Source organism: Lineus longissimus, chromosome 4 (genome assembly GCF_910592395.1).
Source record: "Lineus longissimus chromosome 4, tnLinLong1.2, whole genome shotgun sequence".
NCBI lineage: Eukaryota > Metazoa > Nemertea > Pilidiophora > Heteronemertea > Lineidae > Lineus > Lineus longissimus.
The window spans coordinates 15,070,906-15,088,782 of NC_088311.1; the positions used below are offsets into that span (position 1 = coordinate 15,070,906).

Sequence of the window (17,877 nt, forward strand, 5' to 3'; positions counted from 1 at the left end):
TGATTCTAAAATGCACCACCTAGTCAAAACAGGACATATGTTCTTCTAGGAATAGATCTCTTTCCAATATTTCGTCATTCCCCTATCGTCATCACCTCATGATACTTTCATTGACATTACAGGCACACATCCACAGAGCACTCTTCAAATCATCTACACAGTGGTTATCCAACTAGGATTATAAAGGAAATTTCTTAGCCCCGCACAGTGGGTTTCACTCTTGATAAAGGGGCACTATTGCTAGCAGCTAGGTAGGCAGGATAAAGTTAGACGAAGTAGCCGATAGGGGTCTCTCACCCCTCAAAGTCCGTCACAACTATTCAAGCTTGTACAAGGAATACATGCAGCGCTGACTCTAACAAGACCCAATGGGAATGTCGCACAGTCATCTGTCAAAAACAAGACCTATGTTGTAGTATGATCTCTTGCCAATATTTAATAATTGCACTATTGTCATCACCTCATCATACTTCATTGACATTACAGGCACACATTGACATCGACCACTGTTGCAATCAACGACACAGTCGCTATCCAAGTAGCATTATAGAGGTAATTATCATTATCATACCTCATTAGCATGTGAACCAATCGCGTCGCGTCCTTTGCGATCACGGCAAAGCCTCATGGAATAATGTCTTTCACCGTTGAATAATTTTTCATATTCCATGCCTACAACTTCAATTTCTTCATATTCCATGGCTAGAAGTTCAATACTAATATAATATCCAAGATAAAGTTACAAGAAGTAGTCAATAGGGGTCTCTCACCTCTCACTGTATGTCCACACTATTCACGCTTGTACGAGGAATACATTCAATGCTGAATCTAACAACACCCAGTGCCCTTACTCTGTATATTAGTCACTGGAAGATGGCCCATTTCACTCCTTGCTTCTACTTCACCTATAGTCTCATTGCAAACGCCTCAGTTCTATGATATCACATTCACTTTCAGCTGTCATGCAACGCAACAACTGTGCTATCTGCCATCGCACATCAACGAAGAAGTGCAGCCGCCCACATTCCACCTCACGTCTGTCCGACCAGCTGCAATCCTCGAGGACGCCCCACTGTACCACGATTTCACTACGATGTTTGACAAGAAGGAGCAGTGCGCGAGATAGGCTAATGAGCAGACTTCCCTCGCTTGAGTTTCGGAAGAATGTTCCATATCGCGCTAAGCTGACCACTGCTGACCATGACAGGCGTGCATTGGACTGGTACAGGTTGGAACTGAACATTGAATATGCTGGTGGTGACGCTTTCTGATGAGAAGTTGGTTGTGACTGATGCAGTATCCTTGGACTTGTCCACAGCATCGTTCAATCATTGCTCTCTGAGCTGCCTTGATTCTGTACTTACCCAAATACTAAGACCAAATGCCTGTTGACTGTGCTTTAAGAGAGACTGGCGCCATGCCTAGAGATATGACTGACCCCTATTGGCAAATTTGTATGACTTTATCTTGCCTACCTAGCTGCTGCCTATAGTCTCCCTTTAACTGCGGAACACTTCAAAGTCGACAAAATGCCATGTTCCACCTTTTAATGTGTTCAGACCGCCATTTTCAAAATAATCAAGTCAGGACACTGCCTTCTAGTCTCATAATAAATTTTGCTTTCCTTAATAATAACATTTCTTCTTCTTCAATGCTTTCATCATTCCAAACTTCTCCTCTGACTTTTACAGGGGTACAGTCATGGCAATCAAAACCCAAATACTGAGACCAAATGCCTGTTGACTGTGCTTTAAGAGAGACTGGCGCCATGCCTAGTCTCTCTTAAAGCACAGTCAACAGACACCAACCCCCTCAGACTCAGAAACCACAAACGCCCAACCCTTCCTGCTACCTTAATACTTCTGGATTTGGGCTCAAGCCCAAAATCAATAGACAACCTTTGATACACTAGGCATTTATGCGATAAAAATTGCAAATCCACCAGACGAGCGGTGTTTGAGTTATTTAGCGGAATAGTGTGTGGACACGGATGCGGAAAACCAGCTGAGAACATAATACCCCCATCTCAACTGCGTTGAGCGGGGACATAATCATGCTGATTTTCGGTTTGATTATAGAAAAATATATCCCTCAAGTTGACATATCTAGGTCTTATTGTTATGAAACGATGGCCCCGTGTTGACAGATGGATGGACAAACAAAATCTGAACAGTTACAAAATAACCTCCTTTGCGGACACCTCTCTAATAAGGAAACTAGTTTTGGTCCCTGATTGGTAGTTTTCATTCAATTAGACCTCTCTAATCAGGACACCTCTCTACTAGGGACAGCACTTGTAAGTCTCGAGGGTGTCCTTTAAATAGAGAGGTTCTACTGTATTATTATTTTACCAGCTCTGCTAACTTCGTCAGCTGAGCTGCAAACACAAAAATAGCAGCGCAAAGTGAGTATAACCCTCAGCCCACACCCGATAGTAAAGTTCGCTCAGTGGGCTACGCCCATTATTCATGACACATAGCTAAGTAGTTTGTGAGGAAAATGGACCTTTTTTGCTGATGAGCAAAAGTGCCAAAGTACACAATGCACTATAGGACAATCATATAACTCAATGATGAACATTTCAGCATCAGTAGTTATGGAGACATGCTCCAGAAACCAATAACGGTCAATTTGGACTGTTTGATCTCTGTGACCTTCGAGACACTAGGCCTTTATGCCACAAATTTTGTAAATCTGCCAGATGAGCGGTTCTTGAGTGCGGACGCGGAAACTAGCTGATAACATAATGCCCTAATCTCAACTTCGTTGAACGGGGGCATATGGTACTGGTTGAGTTTGTGCGTTATAAACACAAGTTTAGTGAGAATTTAATTTGATTCTTTTCTAATATTTTGATTGTGTACAACTCAAGTTTAAGCAAAGGGGGGAATTGTAAAATACTTTGTAATTTGCGCCTTCCGATGGTGTTTTATTTCCACCCTCACAGTTTTTGTGAGAAAACCAATAGCCCCAGGATAATCTTAGTAGCTGAGATCAGACATGACAGCTCTATTATAAATAAAAACTGAATCCAGGAAAGGGTGCATACCTAATACTTTATGAAGTGCCACCATGAATGAATCTCTGGAGTCGATGGTCTCTCTCTGCATGGTTTGGCTGGCATGACCGGGGTTGTTTTTCATTACTTCCTAGAATACAATGAAGAAGAGGTTTATACTGGTGTGCTGATAAAAATCCATATATATTCAATGACTTAAAGGTAAAGCACAGGCACCAAAAATGTTGTTTAACTACTGCGAGCAGAACAGCATATGCACCTATTTCTCCCAGTAAATACTCACCAAAATGGCCTTCAAAATATACAAACAAGATACATGCCATGTATGCTCTACTCCTTTTATCAATGCAGTATCCAATCCGTGAACTAAAATGTATTTACAACCATCAAGAAATTTCTTAAAATCATATGCGTGTCAAATTCAGCATTTGAAGATCCCACAGTGAAGATTCCTTGATGACCGACACCGAGTTTTATGACCGAATTACACCTGAAAAGTAGGTCACAGTGACCTGAGTTTTTGTTAATATGTACAGATGCCCACTAGGTGTTTACATATCTAATTTGAAGAGTCTAGAACAATTAAATGATGAAATATGCCACCTTTGCTGAAATTTTAGAGTTTGACCTCTGTGACCTCTATATCATGTCGTGTCATCAGAAGTATTCACAGTAATGAAACTGACAGGGGCCATTGTGCTCACTGTATGGATACATTAGATAGAATATTATCTGTTCTATTACTCCTTAAAACTAGACTGGCTCTCTTTTAGGCTTTATTTAATGACTTTTATATGTTATGCACAGTGCTTTAGAGAGTTGGACAAAATATCACAAAAACATAACAATTCGAAAACATCACAAAATACCCCATCTTTTCGATACTTAAAATAATTGGTAACAAAATTGTCATATAACTCTATGGCAAATTCTAAGTAATCCCGAAGAGAGAAATTCTGAAAATCTAACGTCCCCTTTGTGATATTACAAAATATCAAAATTAAGATATTTTCCAAATTTCCAAATTTGGAAGAATAATGTCAATGTTATCAAGCTCTCATAGACTAGATATAACGCCTCCTGTTAATAATTCCATTCTTTCTCTGAGGGGAGGAAGAGGTGCCAGATGATATTCACGTTAACTCATTATATTTTCAAAATTAAGAGGACTTTTCATGACATTTCTTTGCAGGATCTCTTAAAATTGATAAAATAGAATAGAATAACATGACATCAGTTTGCAAACAATGATATTTTCAAATTGTAATATTACATTCATGATATTTGTCCACATCTTTAAACACTACATGTATATCTTAAAGTTATTAAATTAAGCCTAAGGTTAGGCAGTCCTGCAAATAATAGTACAGAATGTTGCATAGAATAGGGAACTTTATGGGGTGCCCTAATATTTTTCCACATCACTGTATTTGGTGGTTAGGAATTCATCCTAGTTAAGAAAAAATGTATAATTTATAGGTCAAACCAAAGTTGGTATGACATGTGATGTATCGTTGCTTGGAGTACCTACCATAAAAATATCATCAAAAAATGTGTGCAAAGTTTCAAGTTCATGGTTAAGAAACGTGCCACTGTTTTTGAAACAGGATACAGACAACGATAAAAATGTCATGGTTCTAGTTATCAGCGTTCATGAGATATTGACAAAATAAGGTTTTCAAAGATGGCCGCCTGGATCCTAGAAGTAGGTCAAATGTCAATGATTTGTGCGTGTCAAGTCATGTTGTCATAAGACATCCACTCACCAAGTTCCTACTTTCGTGACTCAACAGTGCCACCAATATTGACGGACGACGGATCGACGCATAGACCGTCGGACGGACCCACCGATTATGGACAACAGACAAGATGTGAAGACCAAAGGTCACCCAGGTGAGCTAAAAAAACTGGATATGTATTTTCTCTTTTGTCCCACTGGTGACTAAGTTATAGGGGTATACAGTTCGTAATAACTGGTAGTCCAGGACAATAGAAATGCAGTTATTATACACAATGGCATAGAGCCGTTATTATGTACACAAATTTGCTGAAATTTTGTATGTATGATATATATCTGTCTACAAAACAGCAATGCTGAAATTAGTACTGAGTACATATTTACACATTTTGAAATTTTAAAATTTGATTACGAATTAACATTTTTTAACGCACCTGTTACGCTGTACGCTACATACGCTGAAGCCTTTTGAAAAACTTAAAACGCGCACCTACGGCTAGTTCCGTGTGTTATTTGAATCACCCACCACAATGGGAAATCTCCATAAAGTCATCAGTTATCATCATGTAGGCGTGAAGAATGACCAATACGAATGTTTTCTCGCCATTGTGTGTTCGATTTAATCTTTTTCATGGATTTTGAGGGCTTTTGTTGGTGTATCTGAGGGGCGACCAGGCTGCGAATTTTTTTTTCTCCAAACGACATATCCATTATACTCATTTAAAGCTCTCTGATTGGCTGAAGTATATACGTCATCACTCCTTATTTGGAACAATTCAAGATGGAAGTTTCACATCTCTGTTCACTTCGCACTAATTCCTAATCTAAGAAAACAGAACAATTCATTGCAAAAGTACAGCTAAGTAAGCTTTCTTACATTACAGCACTGAAGGGGTGGACCATAGGATATATTTGTACGCATTTTCTAACTGAAAACTTTCTTTAAAAAATGTTTTTATTCTCATGAATATCCAACTTTGTTTAAGGTTTTGAAGTGCTAAAACTGTTTAAAGTTCATTATATCATGTATATTATTATTTATTATTAAAAAACATTTTTATAGCGCTTAACGTTGTTAAAACTTCTAAGCGCTTTACAATTTATAATAAAACATAACATTAATACATGATAGAATAAAAGTCATTACTAAAAAAAAAAAAACGTGCAAAGGATTCAAAAGAATTTCTTAAAAATATGAGTTTTTAGTGCAGTTTTAAAACGACCCAGGGTACTCTGGCCACGAACACTATTTGGAAGCTCATTCCATAGCTTTGGTCCCGCCACTGCGAATGCAGAGGAGCCTATCACCCGGTTTGTGCGGATTTCCTTACACAGACCCATTGTACTTGACCGCAGGGAGCGTGAGGGTTTGTAAACTTCCAAGCAGTCTGCGAGATATTTTGGTGCGTAATCATGTAGACATTTGTAGACCATTAGATTAACCTTGTACTCGAGCCTTGCTTTCAAAGGAAGCCAGTGGAGTGCGCACAGTTGAAGCTTACGCGCATTGGCCTCAGAGATGTTATATAGCAGACTATTTGCGTAGTCCAACCGCGAGACAACTAAGGTCCGCACTGCACTTGTTGCTGCTGATTTACTGAGCAAAGATCTTATCTTGCTTATACGATAGAGATGGAAATTTGCCGCACGGCATACATGTGCCAATCTCTTGAAAATACATGTATTAATTATCTAGATACTTGGGATAGAATTCATTTTTTGGTCTCTGCTCTGAACTGGTTTGAATCTGCCACCATATATAATGTTCCTATTGTTGGGGGTTGGGGGGTTGGGGGGAGCTTTTATCACTTGACTTTCTCTTTAAAGCAAAGTGAAGTATTTTCTCAGTAAATATGGTAAATAAAGACATAAAAATGTTTTTAAATCCTCCATTTTATTTAATTTCTTTCTGCATCAGAAAGGATCGCCACCTGTAAAACAAGATAGATGAAATGGCCAGTGCCATTGTGCTCACCTCATGTGGAGGAAAGATGGATGAAGAGCATGTTATTGTCTCATGTAGTGTTAGGTTTGATGTAGGTCCAAGCGATTACAATGCCCCCAAAATGGCCAATTTACAGTACATTTGACCTCTGTGACCTCGAAAAGTAGGTCAAATCAAAAAAGACCCGGGTGATACATTGAATGGTTTTTAGAATAAGATGTACCTATGATATAAAATTGGTGCCAATCGGACAAGTAATTAAGGAATAATAGCATTTTGAAGAATTTTGGATTTGGCCCCCCCTCCCTGGAGGCCAAACGGCAAATCAGATTGGACCAAACTTCTGTACCTAAGATCACCTGACCAAGGGATACATGTGTACTTAATTTGTGATCAATAGTCATTGTGGTTAAGAAACGTGCCATAGTTACGGCCTGACGGCCAATTTACGCGATTTTACCTCTGTGACCTTGAAAAGTACATCAAATTAAAAACCTGTGTAATATATACTGTATGGTGGTTAGATGTACCCATGATATCAAATTGGTGGCAATCCGGCAAGAAGTTAAGGAATAATCACATTTTTAAGGTTTTTGGATTTTGCCCCCTGGTGGTCAGGTGGTGAATCATATTGGACCGAACTTCGGTCCATGAGATCACCTGACTAAGGGGTACATGTGTACCAAATTTGGGATCAATAGTCATTGCAGTTTAGAAACGTACCATAGTTACATCCTGAAGGCCAATTTACGCCATTTGACCTCTGTGACCTTGAAAAGTAGGTCAAATCAAAAACCCGTATGATATGTGATGTATCATTGATAGGAGTACCTACCATAAAATTTCTATTGAATGAAATGGCCAGGGCCATTGTGCTCACCTCATGTGGAGGAAAGATGGATAAAGAGCATGGTATTGTGTCATGTAGTGTTAAGTTTGATGTAGGTCCAAGCAATTACAATTTCCCCAAAATGGCCAATTTACAGTACATTCGACCTCTGTGACCTTGAAAAGTAGGTCAAATCAAAGAAGACCCGGGTGACACATTGAATGGTTGTTAGAATTAGATGTACCTATGATATAAAATTGGTGCCAATCGGGCAAGTCATTACTAGGTATAATGGCATTTTGAAGAATTTAGGATTTGGCCCCCTCCCTGGAGGCCAAACGGCGAATCAGATCGCACCAAACTTTGGTACCTGAGATCACCTGACCAAGGGGTACATGTGTACTTAATTTGTGATCAATAGTCATTGCAGTTAAGAAACGTGCCATAGTTACGGCCTGACGACGAATTTATGCCATTTGACCTCTGTGACCTTGACAAGAAGGTCAAATTAAAAACTTGTGTGACATATACTGTATGGTGATTAGATGTACCCATGATATCAAATTGGTGGCAATCGAGCAAGAAGTTAAAGAATAATCACATTTTTAAGGTTTTTGGATTTTGCCCCCTGGTGGTCAAGTGGTGAATTATATTGGACCAAACTTTGGTCCCTGAGATCACCTGACTAAGGGGTAAATGTGTACCAAATTTGGTATCAATAGTCATTGCAGTTTAGAAACGTGCCATCGTTACATCCTAACGGCCAATTTACACCATTTGACCTCAGTGACCTTGAAAAGGAGGTCAAATCAAAAACCCGGAGGATATATGATGCACCTTTGCTAGAAGTACCTACCATATTTTTTTCAAAATTTCCCGACTACTATTAAGGGAGATATTGCATATTTTCACTTTTAACGTTTGGCCCCCTGGTGGCCAAACCATGAAACGAATCGGATTGAAACTTAGTCTCCAAGGTGTCATTACATAAGGGTACATGTGTACCAAGTTTCAACTCAATAGCTCTAACAGTTACGAAACGTGCCCTGCTAACGGACGACGGACGACGACGACGACGACGACGACGACGACGACGACGACGACGACGACGACGGACGACGGACGCCACGGTATGGGATAAGCTCACCTCTGCTAAGAGGTGAGCTAAAAAGGATCATCAATAAGAGATATACCAAACTTTTTATGCTATCAGTTTTGGCCCCCTGGTGGCCAAGTCATGATCCAGACCGGACCGAAATTCAGTGTCAGAGTACCTCTGACCTAGGGGGTCAGGTGTACAAAGTTTCAAGTTCACAGCACTAGCGGTTAAGAAATGTGCCACAGGATACGACGACGACGACAGACAACGGACACAGGGCTATTTTATAGACTCCCCTAACGGTGAGCCAAAAAGCATAAATTAAACCTCCCCCATCCCCATTCCCAACCCCAACTCCCCAACCCCAACTCCCCAACCCCAATAAGTCTATATAAGAGAGGTAACTTTAAATGGTTTCTCATATGCACTCTTCACAGATGGCACCACCTTCATCGAAACTTAAAAAATCTCACATATTAAGAGAGTTTGTGTGGGATCAGGATCAGGGTGACGCGTTCTCCTAACACACGGCAATGTTTACAAACAAAAAAACCTAACACAATTGGATCATCAAGGTTTCCGTTGAGGAGTGATGACGTATATACTTTAGCCATTAGAGAGCTTTAAATGAGTGTAATGGATATGTCGTTTGGAAAAAATATTCGCGACCAGGCCACATATAGAGGATGCTACAGTAACATGAATTATAGAATCCAGCATAGGGAATAGGGGCAAGTTTACGACTTTATTTGATGGTTTATCATCTCTACTTTCAATCCACAGTACTACATTGTGATTGGTCAAGGATTGTGGTCGTGAGGGGTGGTTTGACTGGCTGACCCCCCTCGGGACCTTTTTGGTGAAATAAGTCCCTTTTATGTGGGTAAACTCTTTTTACTCTCAATATCAAATCAGAAATATTTAGATAACATTATAAGCTTTCAAAAAATGTATACTTTATTGGGCCTATCTTGGTTTATTGTGTAGTTATTATTGTTTCTCTGAATTGGTTGCAACAACCTGAAATGCCTTGTCCCGGTGGTTCAGAAATATTAAATGCTTGCCCCGCCATGGGTTAAGAATCTGAGTGATACGTAATGGAGACTTATTTCGAAGATGGCCACCTAACAAATTAAAAAAATAAAGGAAGAAAATGTAATATTCAAGTTGTAACCTTTTTTTGGCCTGCAGTGGGATCAAACCCACAACATTTGGAGTTATACAAGAGGGAAATTCAAATCAAGTTAAAACAAAGATTTTTGCTCAGTGACACCAAGTGGTGGTATCAATCAAAACAATATTCAATTTTATAACAAAAACATGAATGCAGACCTCCTTAAGCCTCTATCTGCTAGGAATAGAGCGATAAATTATCTAAACGTACCATAGTTACAATCTAACAGTCAATTTACGCCATTTGACCTATGTGACCTTGAAAACTAGGTAAATTGAGAGACCAATATGACACATGATGCATTCTGGCTGGGAGTACCTACCACAAAATATTCCCCTCGTGACCATATCGTGAATCAGATTGGACCGAAATTCAGTGGCAGAGGTTATCTGATGTAGGGGGTCACAAGGATCAAAGTTCACTTTTTTACCAAGGCAACCGCATCTCGAAAACGTGGTCAGATTTTGCAATTGCAAACAATAGGCCTTCAAGCTTGCCAAACATCATGCAAGCCTTTCATGAAAGTAATCCAAAACAAAGCAGATAATTCAAACAGACTCCATGGGTCAGGAGTCCATAATCTCATCACATACATTGTATTTGCTTAGTATGAGATTCACTCGTCCCCAGTGTTTTCATGATGCATTGCTTTGTTATCTGCCAGCCAATACAGTCGCATTTCATGGAGCGAGGCTGACCTAATAGGCAGGCAGCCAAAGGAGCTATAAATTAGTTGGGACAGGCATCGTGTCAAAATAGAGGTCGCATAGCTGTTTTGTTCAGATCACACCGTGCGAGAGGCGTTTTCAAATACGGTCACATTTGAAATTTTCGGGTTGCATATGCGACCAGGTGGTAATGAACTTTGATACCTGGGTCATGAGTATGAAGTTATAAGTTCATAGTTTTAGAGGTGAGAAACCTGCTATAGTTGCACTCCAACAATCAATTTACACCATATGACCTCTGTGACCTTAAAATCAGAACCTCGTTTGATATGTGATGTGTTCATGCTAGTGAGTTGGGGGGGGGGGGGGGGCTGGCATGTTACGTTTTGGTGAATTGATTGTCCATGTAGCTACTGTGCGCGAGTTCCATCTGCATTGATTTGGAATAGAAGAATATTGCTGTTTGGAAAGGGTTATTAGGAAAGGTGTGGTCTAAGATCATATTTTGCCAATTTTTTCTTAAAAGTTGCATGCTAGCTACGGCCATGTTTTGGTGAATTAATTGTTCATGTAGCTTTTGTGTGCAAGTTCCATCTACACTGATATGGAATAGAATATTGCTGTTTGGAAAGGGTAATTTAGGAAGGGTGTGATCTAAGGTACATAGGTATGTGTATTGTAAAATCCATCAGGGGTTTCACATCTTCGGAGGTTGGCGCATCTTCAGTACTGGAATGTAAAATGTGCAAAAATACTAGAGCCATCAGGTGATGGCAAAGATTCATCTCCGGGGAACCGACACTGACAGATGGACAATTTTTAGATGTGATAAGGAAATGATAGACAAGGTTAGGATATTTTGGGATGGTTCCTTGGACTGTCAAAACCCAGTAGACAACCAGTAACTGCAGTCTGGACCTTTACATCGAATCCTTTGAAGTTCAGCATGTGACAATCCAGTCCATTATTCATGGTCACAACCTAAAGTCAGCTGGCCACGCGCCATTTTCGGGCAAATTCTCTAACCACGATGACATCATTTTTTTCTCATTAACATTATGTTAGGCGGTAATTTTGCGATGATTGGGCACGGTTCGGAAAATGCTTGGTTTCTATATTTTCCTGCAAACACTGCTCAAAGTTGTGTGACACAGATTAAGAGTAACCTCCGCTTATTTGTCGAACCAATTGTTGGTAAAGAAAGAATGTGATTAATTTTTACTTGGTCTTTTAAGACAGGGTTAATGACAAAATTTTACATAATTTTGAGAAAATCCTTGCTTCTTCGCTCAAAAAAGAGATGATAGATACGGTTGTCCAACTAGAAAAATCTATACATCGTTATAAATATTGTGAAGATTATCCTCTGTAAAAATGGTATTAATCTGTTATCAAAGACTTATTTTCGGGAAAGTTTTATGAAACGTGACAGAACTGCTGCTGAAACTCGCGGCTGAACAGTGCAGTCACGTGATGTAAACAAAGCGATCGAAACAAGTTTATTTTGGGCCCAAAGAAATCACTGCTATATGCTTGTTCAACAGTCGAACTGACTCGATACCCACTGAATTAGTTGATTTTGAGTTAATTTATCATGTAATACATCATTCATACGAATAGATATGCTCTTTGACTGTGAATTTGGTGTTTTGTTAGCTGTCTTTTCTGCTGATTTTCATTTGGGTTCGCTGTGTTTGTATGCACGTATAACGTGTGTAATCCACAGTGTATAGTGTAGACTTGCTTGCTGTGCACATTACCTACACACTGTGTAATAGAGTGTATACGTGATGAGCAAAATACCTTGAGGGTATTTAAATGTGTCCCTTTTTCATTGGTAACTAGAGTTTACCCGCAGGGCCAGGGGCCATGACTTAAATTTATCGCTATTAATCGAAATATTTTTATTCATTATAAGGCTACCATTACTGTAATACAATAAAACATGTATCGATGCGGCAAGCCTGACACACAAAGAAGTTGTGACTGTGTGGCATGGATAAAGATTTCCTTTAAACCATGTTAAACATTAACTGACTATCCACAGGAACCACACACTTGGAACAGAGACAAAAGCTTAAAATTTTGCACAGGTATACTAGACATCATGTGCAAGTAGAAAAAAACATCTCAGGCATGTTATACTATGGTAGGAAAAAAAATACAACCATGTAATAAGCCGTGACCCACCTTGACCCGGCTGTTAGCCAATCAGGTGCCGTTGTGGTGACAACACGTGGCAACAAGCCTGTTTCAGCAGGTTTGTTCACAAAATGTCTGGCTTTCTATTGGCTAATGAAGGGGTTGCACGGGATTCCTGTTCTTATGACGTAAAAGGGGATTTCTAACAGGACATTTTGATATGACCTATGGGGGATTCCCCCCGATAGTTCAGAAATGGCAAACGAAGAAAATACGACGATTTTGTGAATTTTTTAACAATTTATTGATCTTTCTGGAATACCATGACTACAAAACACTGGATTTTAAGATATTTATACTTAGTAGATCACAATAAACTTTGTTTCAGGTGATATTTTGGTAATTAAACAATCCATTTTTGACCAAAACTGAAAATCGATCTGGTAGTGCATTTTCAATGTATTTTGGTTTCAATGGCTAATTACTCGAAATGAACTTTGGCGTCATGCGACTGCTTTCGCCAGAATGTGTCACATATGTGTGTTCCCAGCCTGGAGTCCAAAACCTGAAGTGCTACACAATAATATTAGATTCACCAAGAAAGTTGGTAACCAACGACATAAATTACTTGGAGAATGAGATGGCGGATTACCATTAGGGAATTATAGCCAGAAACTTCATCACAATCGTGACAATTGTGCGTTCAAAACACCAATGAATTACACAAAATCACCCAAACTCCACTTGTAAGATATACATCCACTGAAAATTGTTGTTGAAACCTCGGTAAACATGTTTTCTCAAAAACGCGCGTTTTTAAACTGGGCCGGTCATACTGTACATTTTCTGCCATAACTCGGCCAAATATCCAGATAAATTGACAATTCTTGCACCAAATTGTAGCTGAGAGTCTCTGCTTTCAAGGCATATATAAACATCAGTAACTTAATCTGGAGTCATGTGACTGATTTTGCCAGAGCCGGTCACATATTTGGTTTTCCCATCTGTGATTGAAACTGTAACTGCGAGTGTATTTGTATTTATGAAAGTTTATGTCAATTATAAGAAATAGAATAGTTGGATTTCCATCATCATTCTTTTCTCCCCCATAATATTTGATGGAGAATCTACTGGACTCCAAGTTATTTCTACAGCTAGTTTTCCCTGAATCACTTCCTTAATTCTCCCCCATAACAATAGCAGGTCATGTGATCTTTGAGAGGCAGGAAATGAAATTGTAAACCAACACACGTGCTCAGTTCAAATGGTCAACAAATGCACGTTGGCGATTGCGGACTTGGGTATTCCTGGTGTTTTGAAAAGGGTTTCTCAGAGTGGGACTAGACTATAGGTAGGAGCTGGGGGTGAAATTGGTGGTATTCATCTTACTGAAATATGCAATTAAGGGTTTTAGCCTTATGTGATGGGGACTGTGTTGACCGTGTGTTTAGGGGTCATACGCACACATCTGAGAATAACATTGAGGGGGGGGGGCAATATTGAGTACACTGTACATTTTTACGATTATTTGCATAGGGCCTTTGCATAGCCTATATAGCCTAGCTAGGGCAGACAACATCTCGTTGCATATACACTGTGTACTAGGCTTTCCTGTACAGACTAATGCGTTATTGTATGGATGGATCATATTTATCATACATGCACTGCAAGCTGCGCACAACCTCTCAAATTCCCGCATGAAATTCCAGGGAAAATCCATATCCATATTTGGTCTTGAAATGCAAAATGTGGACCACGATGGCGGTAATTGATCAATTCCAGTGTCTGAAATTTAATTCTAATTTCGTCACTGTGCGAGTTTGACAACATTGACCCAGACGGCCCTGATCACCACTGACCTGAAAACTGAATTCATCCATAACAAAGTTTGTACCGAATTCCAGAGTCAAAACGAAAATAAACAAATGAAGTATAAATTATAATAACTTTTATTTCTAACCTTAGACATAATAACTTTTATTTCTAACCTTAGACACATTTGATTCATGTTACATCACCACACAAATTAATGCATTTCTTTTCCTGAATGCATATGTACTTGTTCATAAACAGGCACCGGGATTCCCTTGTGCACCCACGTGATCTATCTAAGTTCTATTTTTGTCATAGGGGAATACCTTTACAGGCGAGCAACAAACTTGTCCAAAACTCATCAAGAAAGGCTTCTAGCCAAGTTACATTCCTACCAATCCTGCAACTTTGATAGCGATGCCTACCGTCTTTCGCGAGGTATCTCGTCCAGAAACCCAGACCAGAAGTGCCGGAGAGAGATTTTGAGTAAAACCAATTAACACTGCACCACTATGTAGTGTGATGCAGTCTTAATAAGCAAGATATTGCACTTTCTGCCTTTTTTAGTTTTGGCCTCCTGGTGGCCAAGACGATCCGATCGAAATATAGTGTCAGAGGTTACATGACGTAGGGAGTCAAGTGTACCAAAGTTCAAATTCATAGCTTTAATACTCAAACGGCCAATTTACACCATTTGACCTCTGTGACATTGAATGTTGGGTCAAATCAAAAACCTGAATGATATCCTTGCTAGGAGAACAAAAAATGTTATCGAAAACGAGTCACTTATAAGAGAGATATCACACTTTTAAGATTTCCATTTTTGGCCCCTGGTGGCCAAGTCAAGAATTAGATCACACCGAAATTCAATGTCTGAGGTCACCTGACCTGGGGGGGGGGGGTCCTATGCACAAAGTTTCAAGTTCATAGTTCTAGCAGTTAAGGCAACAATTTTATGATCTGATAGATGTAAAATACGAGGGTCAATTCATTTTTTTCTATTTTACGTGTTGACCTAAGGCCCAAAATTTGGAGAAAAAAATACGGGAGAAAGTTTTTTTAAATTTTCATTTTGCCCTCCTTGGGTAACTTTCAGGGTGCCCATAAAACAAGGAATATAATAACTTAGGCCTAAGCTTCAATATCTTGGCCAGTTCCACCAGTTTTAATTCCACTGAATAATATTATTCTTCTCTGCTCAATGGCACCAAAGAAAATTAACGGTACCATCTAAGTATAGCATTTTGGTTATAAAGTTGACTGAATTTCAGGGATAATTGTCGAGAGTAAAATAGGTGCATTGTCACATGAAAATTGATTGACATTTAATCATTAGTTTAGGCAAAACAAATATTTAATGAATTTTCAAGATGGCCACCTGGCAGTCATATTGTTTATGAGATTCAGGGTTATTGTAGAGTGTGCATGTCACATGGAAATTTGTTAAAATCAGTTCAACAGTTTAGGGGTAATTTTCAAGATGGTGGTCTGGCGGCTGAAAATTGGGGATATTGTTAAAGGGACATTATAGGCAGCTGCTAGGCAGCCAAGACAGTAGGTCGAAATGATTACCGCTTGTACCAGGGATGTATTTAGTGCTAAGTCTGACAGGACTCAGGGCCCTTACCGTGTATACTAGTCGCTTGAAAATGGCCAAATTAGCCCATCTCCTCCTGCCTATAGGCCCCCTTCAAGAGCACATAGACACATAATCACATGAAATTTGGTTGCAATCAGATCATTAGTTTCGGAGTAATACGACTCGTCGAGTTCAAGTGAACACCTTCTGGTTGCTCCTTGAAACCCCTGATTGATTTCTGTGGAGACCGGGGTAATAATATACGATATCCCAAAGCGCTTTGATCGAGAACTATAGTGTCACGGAAATGCGCTATATAAAGGACTCATTATCACTATTATTATTATTATTATCATTATTATTATTATTATTATCATTATTATTATTATTATTATTATTATTTATTTAATTTTCAAGATGGCCAACTGGCAGCCATATTGGTAGACGGATTTGACTAAAAATTGAGGATATTGTAAAGATAACATAGATACATAATCACCTGAAATTTAGGTGCAATCCGATCATCGGTTAGTAATAGGAATTTGTTTAATTTTCGAGATGGCCGCTTGATGCCTGGGCAGGCAAAGTTTTGGGGGTAGAATAGAGGGTCCTTAGATACATGTCCAAACAAGTTTAGAACCTTCCAGCTCAAATGGAAACGAAATGTTCCACCTGATTAAGTGAACTTTGGCCTCTTGATAAGTATGTCACTCATAAGAGAAGTCGTACTTCCACTTATCAAAATCCCCGTGTCTTTTGCGCTTACACCTATGAATTGCCGTGTCTAAATAGACTCGTGTGTCAAATCCCCGTGTCCATTAGCCCCATCGAGCTCGATGGGGCTAATCGGGGGCTAATTTAGACCCGTGTTCAACACAGGTTTTTTGATAGGTGGAATCTGAATAGACACGGCAATTGCAAGTTCTAAGATCCAGTGACAGATGGCGCGGTGTAGTTTCCTCGGTATTGCGCATGCGAAATCCCCCTCCGACCGGAAAGAAACACAGGAGAGCTCCCTACGTACAGAGCACCTGTCGCCGGGGCTATTAACCATTATCTAACACCACTGATAGGTGTAAGTGCACACCGGGTTTTTTGGCAGACGGCGAAGACACAGGTCTTGAAAAAACACGGGGATTTATGATAGGTGGAACTACGACTAGAGATAACACACTTTTTAGGTTTCCACTTCTGGCACCCTGGTGGCCAAGTCAAGAATCAGATCGGACTGAAATTTAGTGTCAGAGGTAACATGACATAGGGAGTCATGTGTACCAAATTTCAAGTTCATAGCTTTATTGGTTAAGATATGTGCCATAGTTACACTCAAACGGCTAATTCACACCTTCTGACCTCTGTGACCTTGAAAACTACGTCAACTCAGAAACCCGTATGACAGGTGATGCATCCTTGCTATGAGAACCTACCACTAACATTTTATCCAAAACGAGTAGCTCATGAGAGAGATATCACACTTTTTAGGTTCCCGGTTCTGGCCCCCTGGTGGCGAAGCCAAAAATCAAATCGAACAGAACTTCATTGTCAGAAGTCACCTGACCTGGGGGATCCTGTGTACAAAGTTTCAAGTTCATAGCTTTAGTGGTTAAGAAACGTGCCACTGTTTTTGAAACAGGATAAAGACAACGACGGACGAAAGACACTGCGCTGTTCAATAGACTACCCTACGGTGAGCCAAAAGTATTAATTGTTTTTCATCTGGATGAAAATAGAAGGAGAATTCAGGAGAATTTCATGTGCGAGTCTTACCTCTCTTTCTTCCAAATCTAAGAGTGTTTTCTTCAATTCCAATGAGGTAGCAGTCAAGATACGATGTGTATCACAATGATTCCTTCCTTCAATCTCATATGCCAT

At 39.6% G+C, this 17,877-nt stretch overlaps 1 protein-coding gene across 1 annotated transcript in view; it reads right to left on the reverse strand.

Moving 5' to 3' along the window:
* Positions 1-17,877, reverse strand: part of LOC135486767 (HAUS augmin-like complex subunit 3) — a 79,827-nt gene extending 61,950 nt beyond the window's left edge. The window contains exons 1-2 of the mRNA XM_064769865.1: positions 17,773-17,877; positions 3,050-3,149 (exon numbers count right to left, since the gene is read on the reverse strand). Of these exons, the coding sequence (XP_064625935.1) occupies positions 3,050-3,149; positions 17,773-17,877 (205 nt within the window). The remainder of the gene's footprint in view (positions 1-3,049; positions 3,150-17,772) is intronic.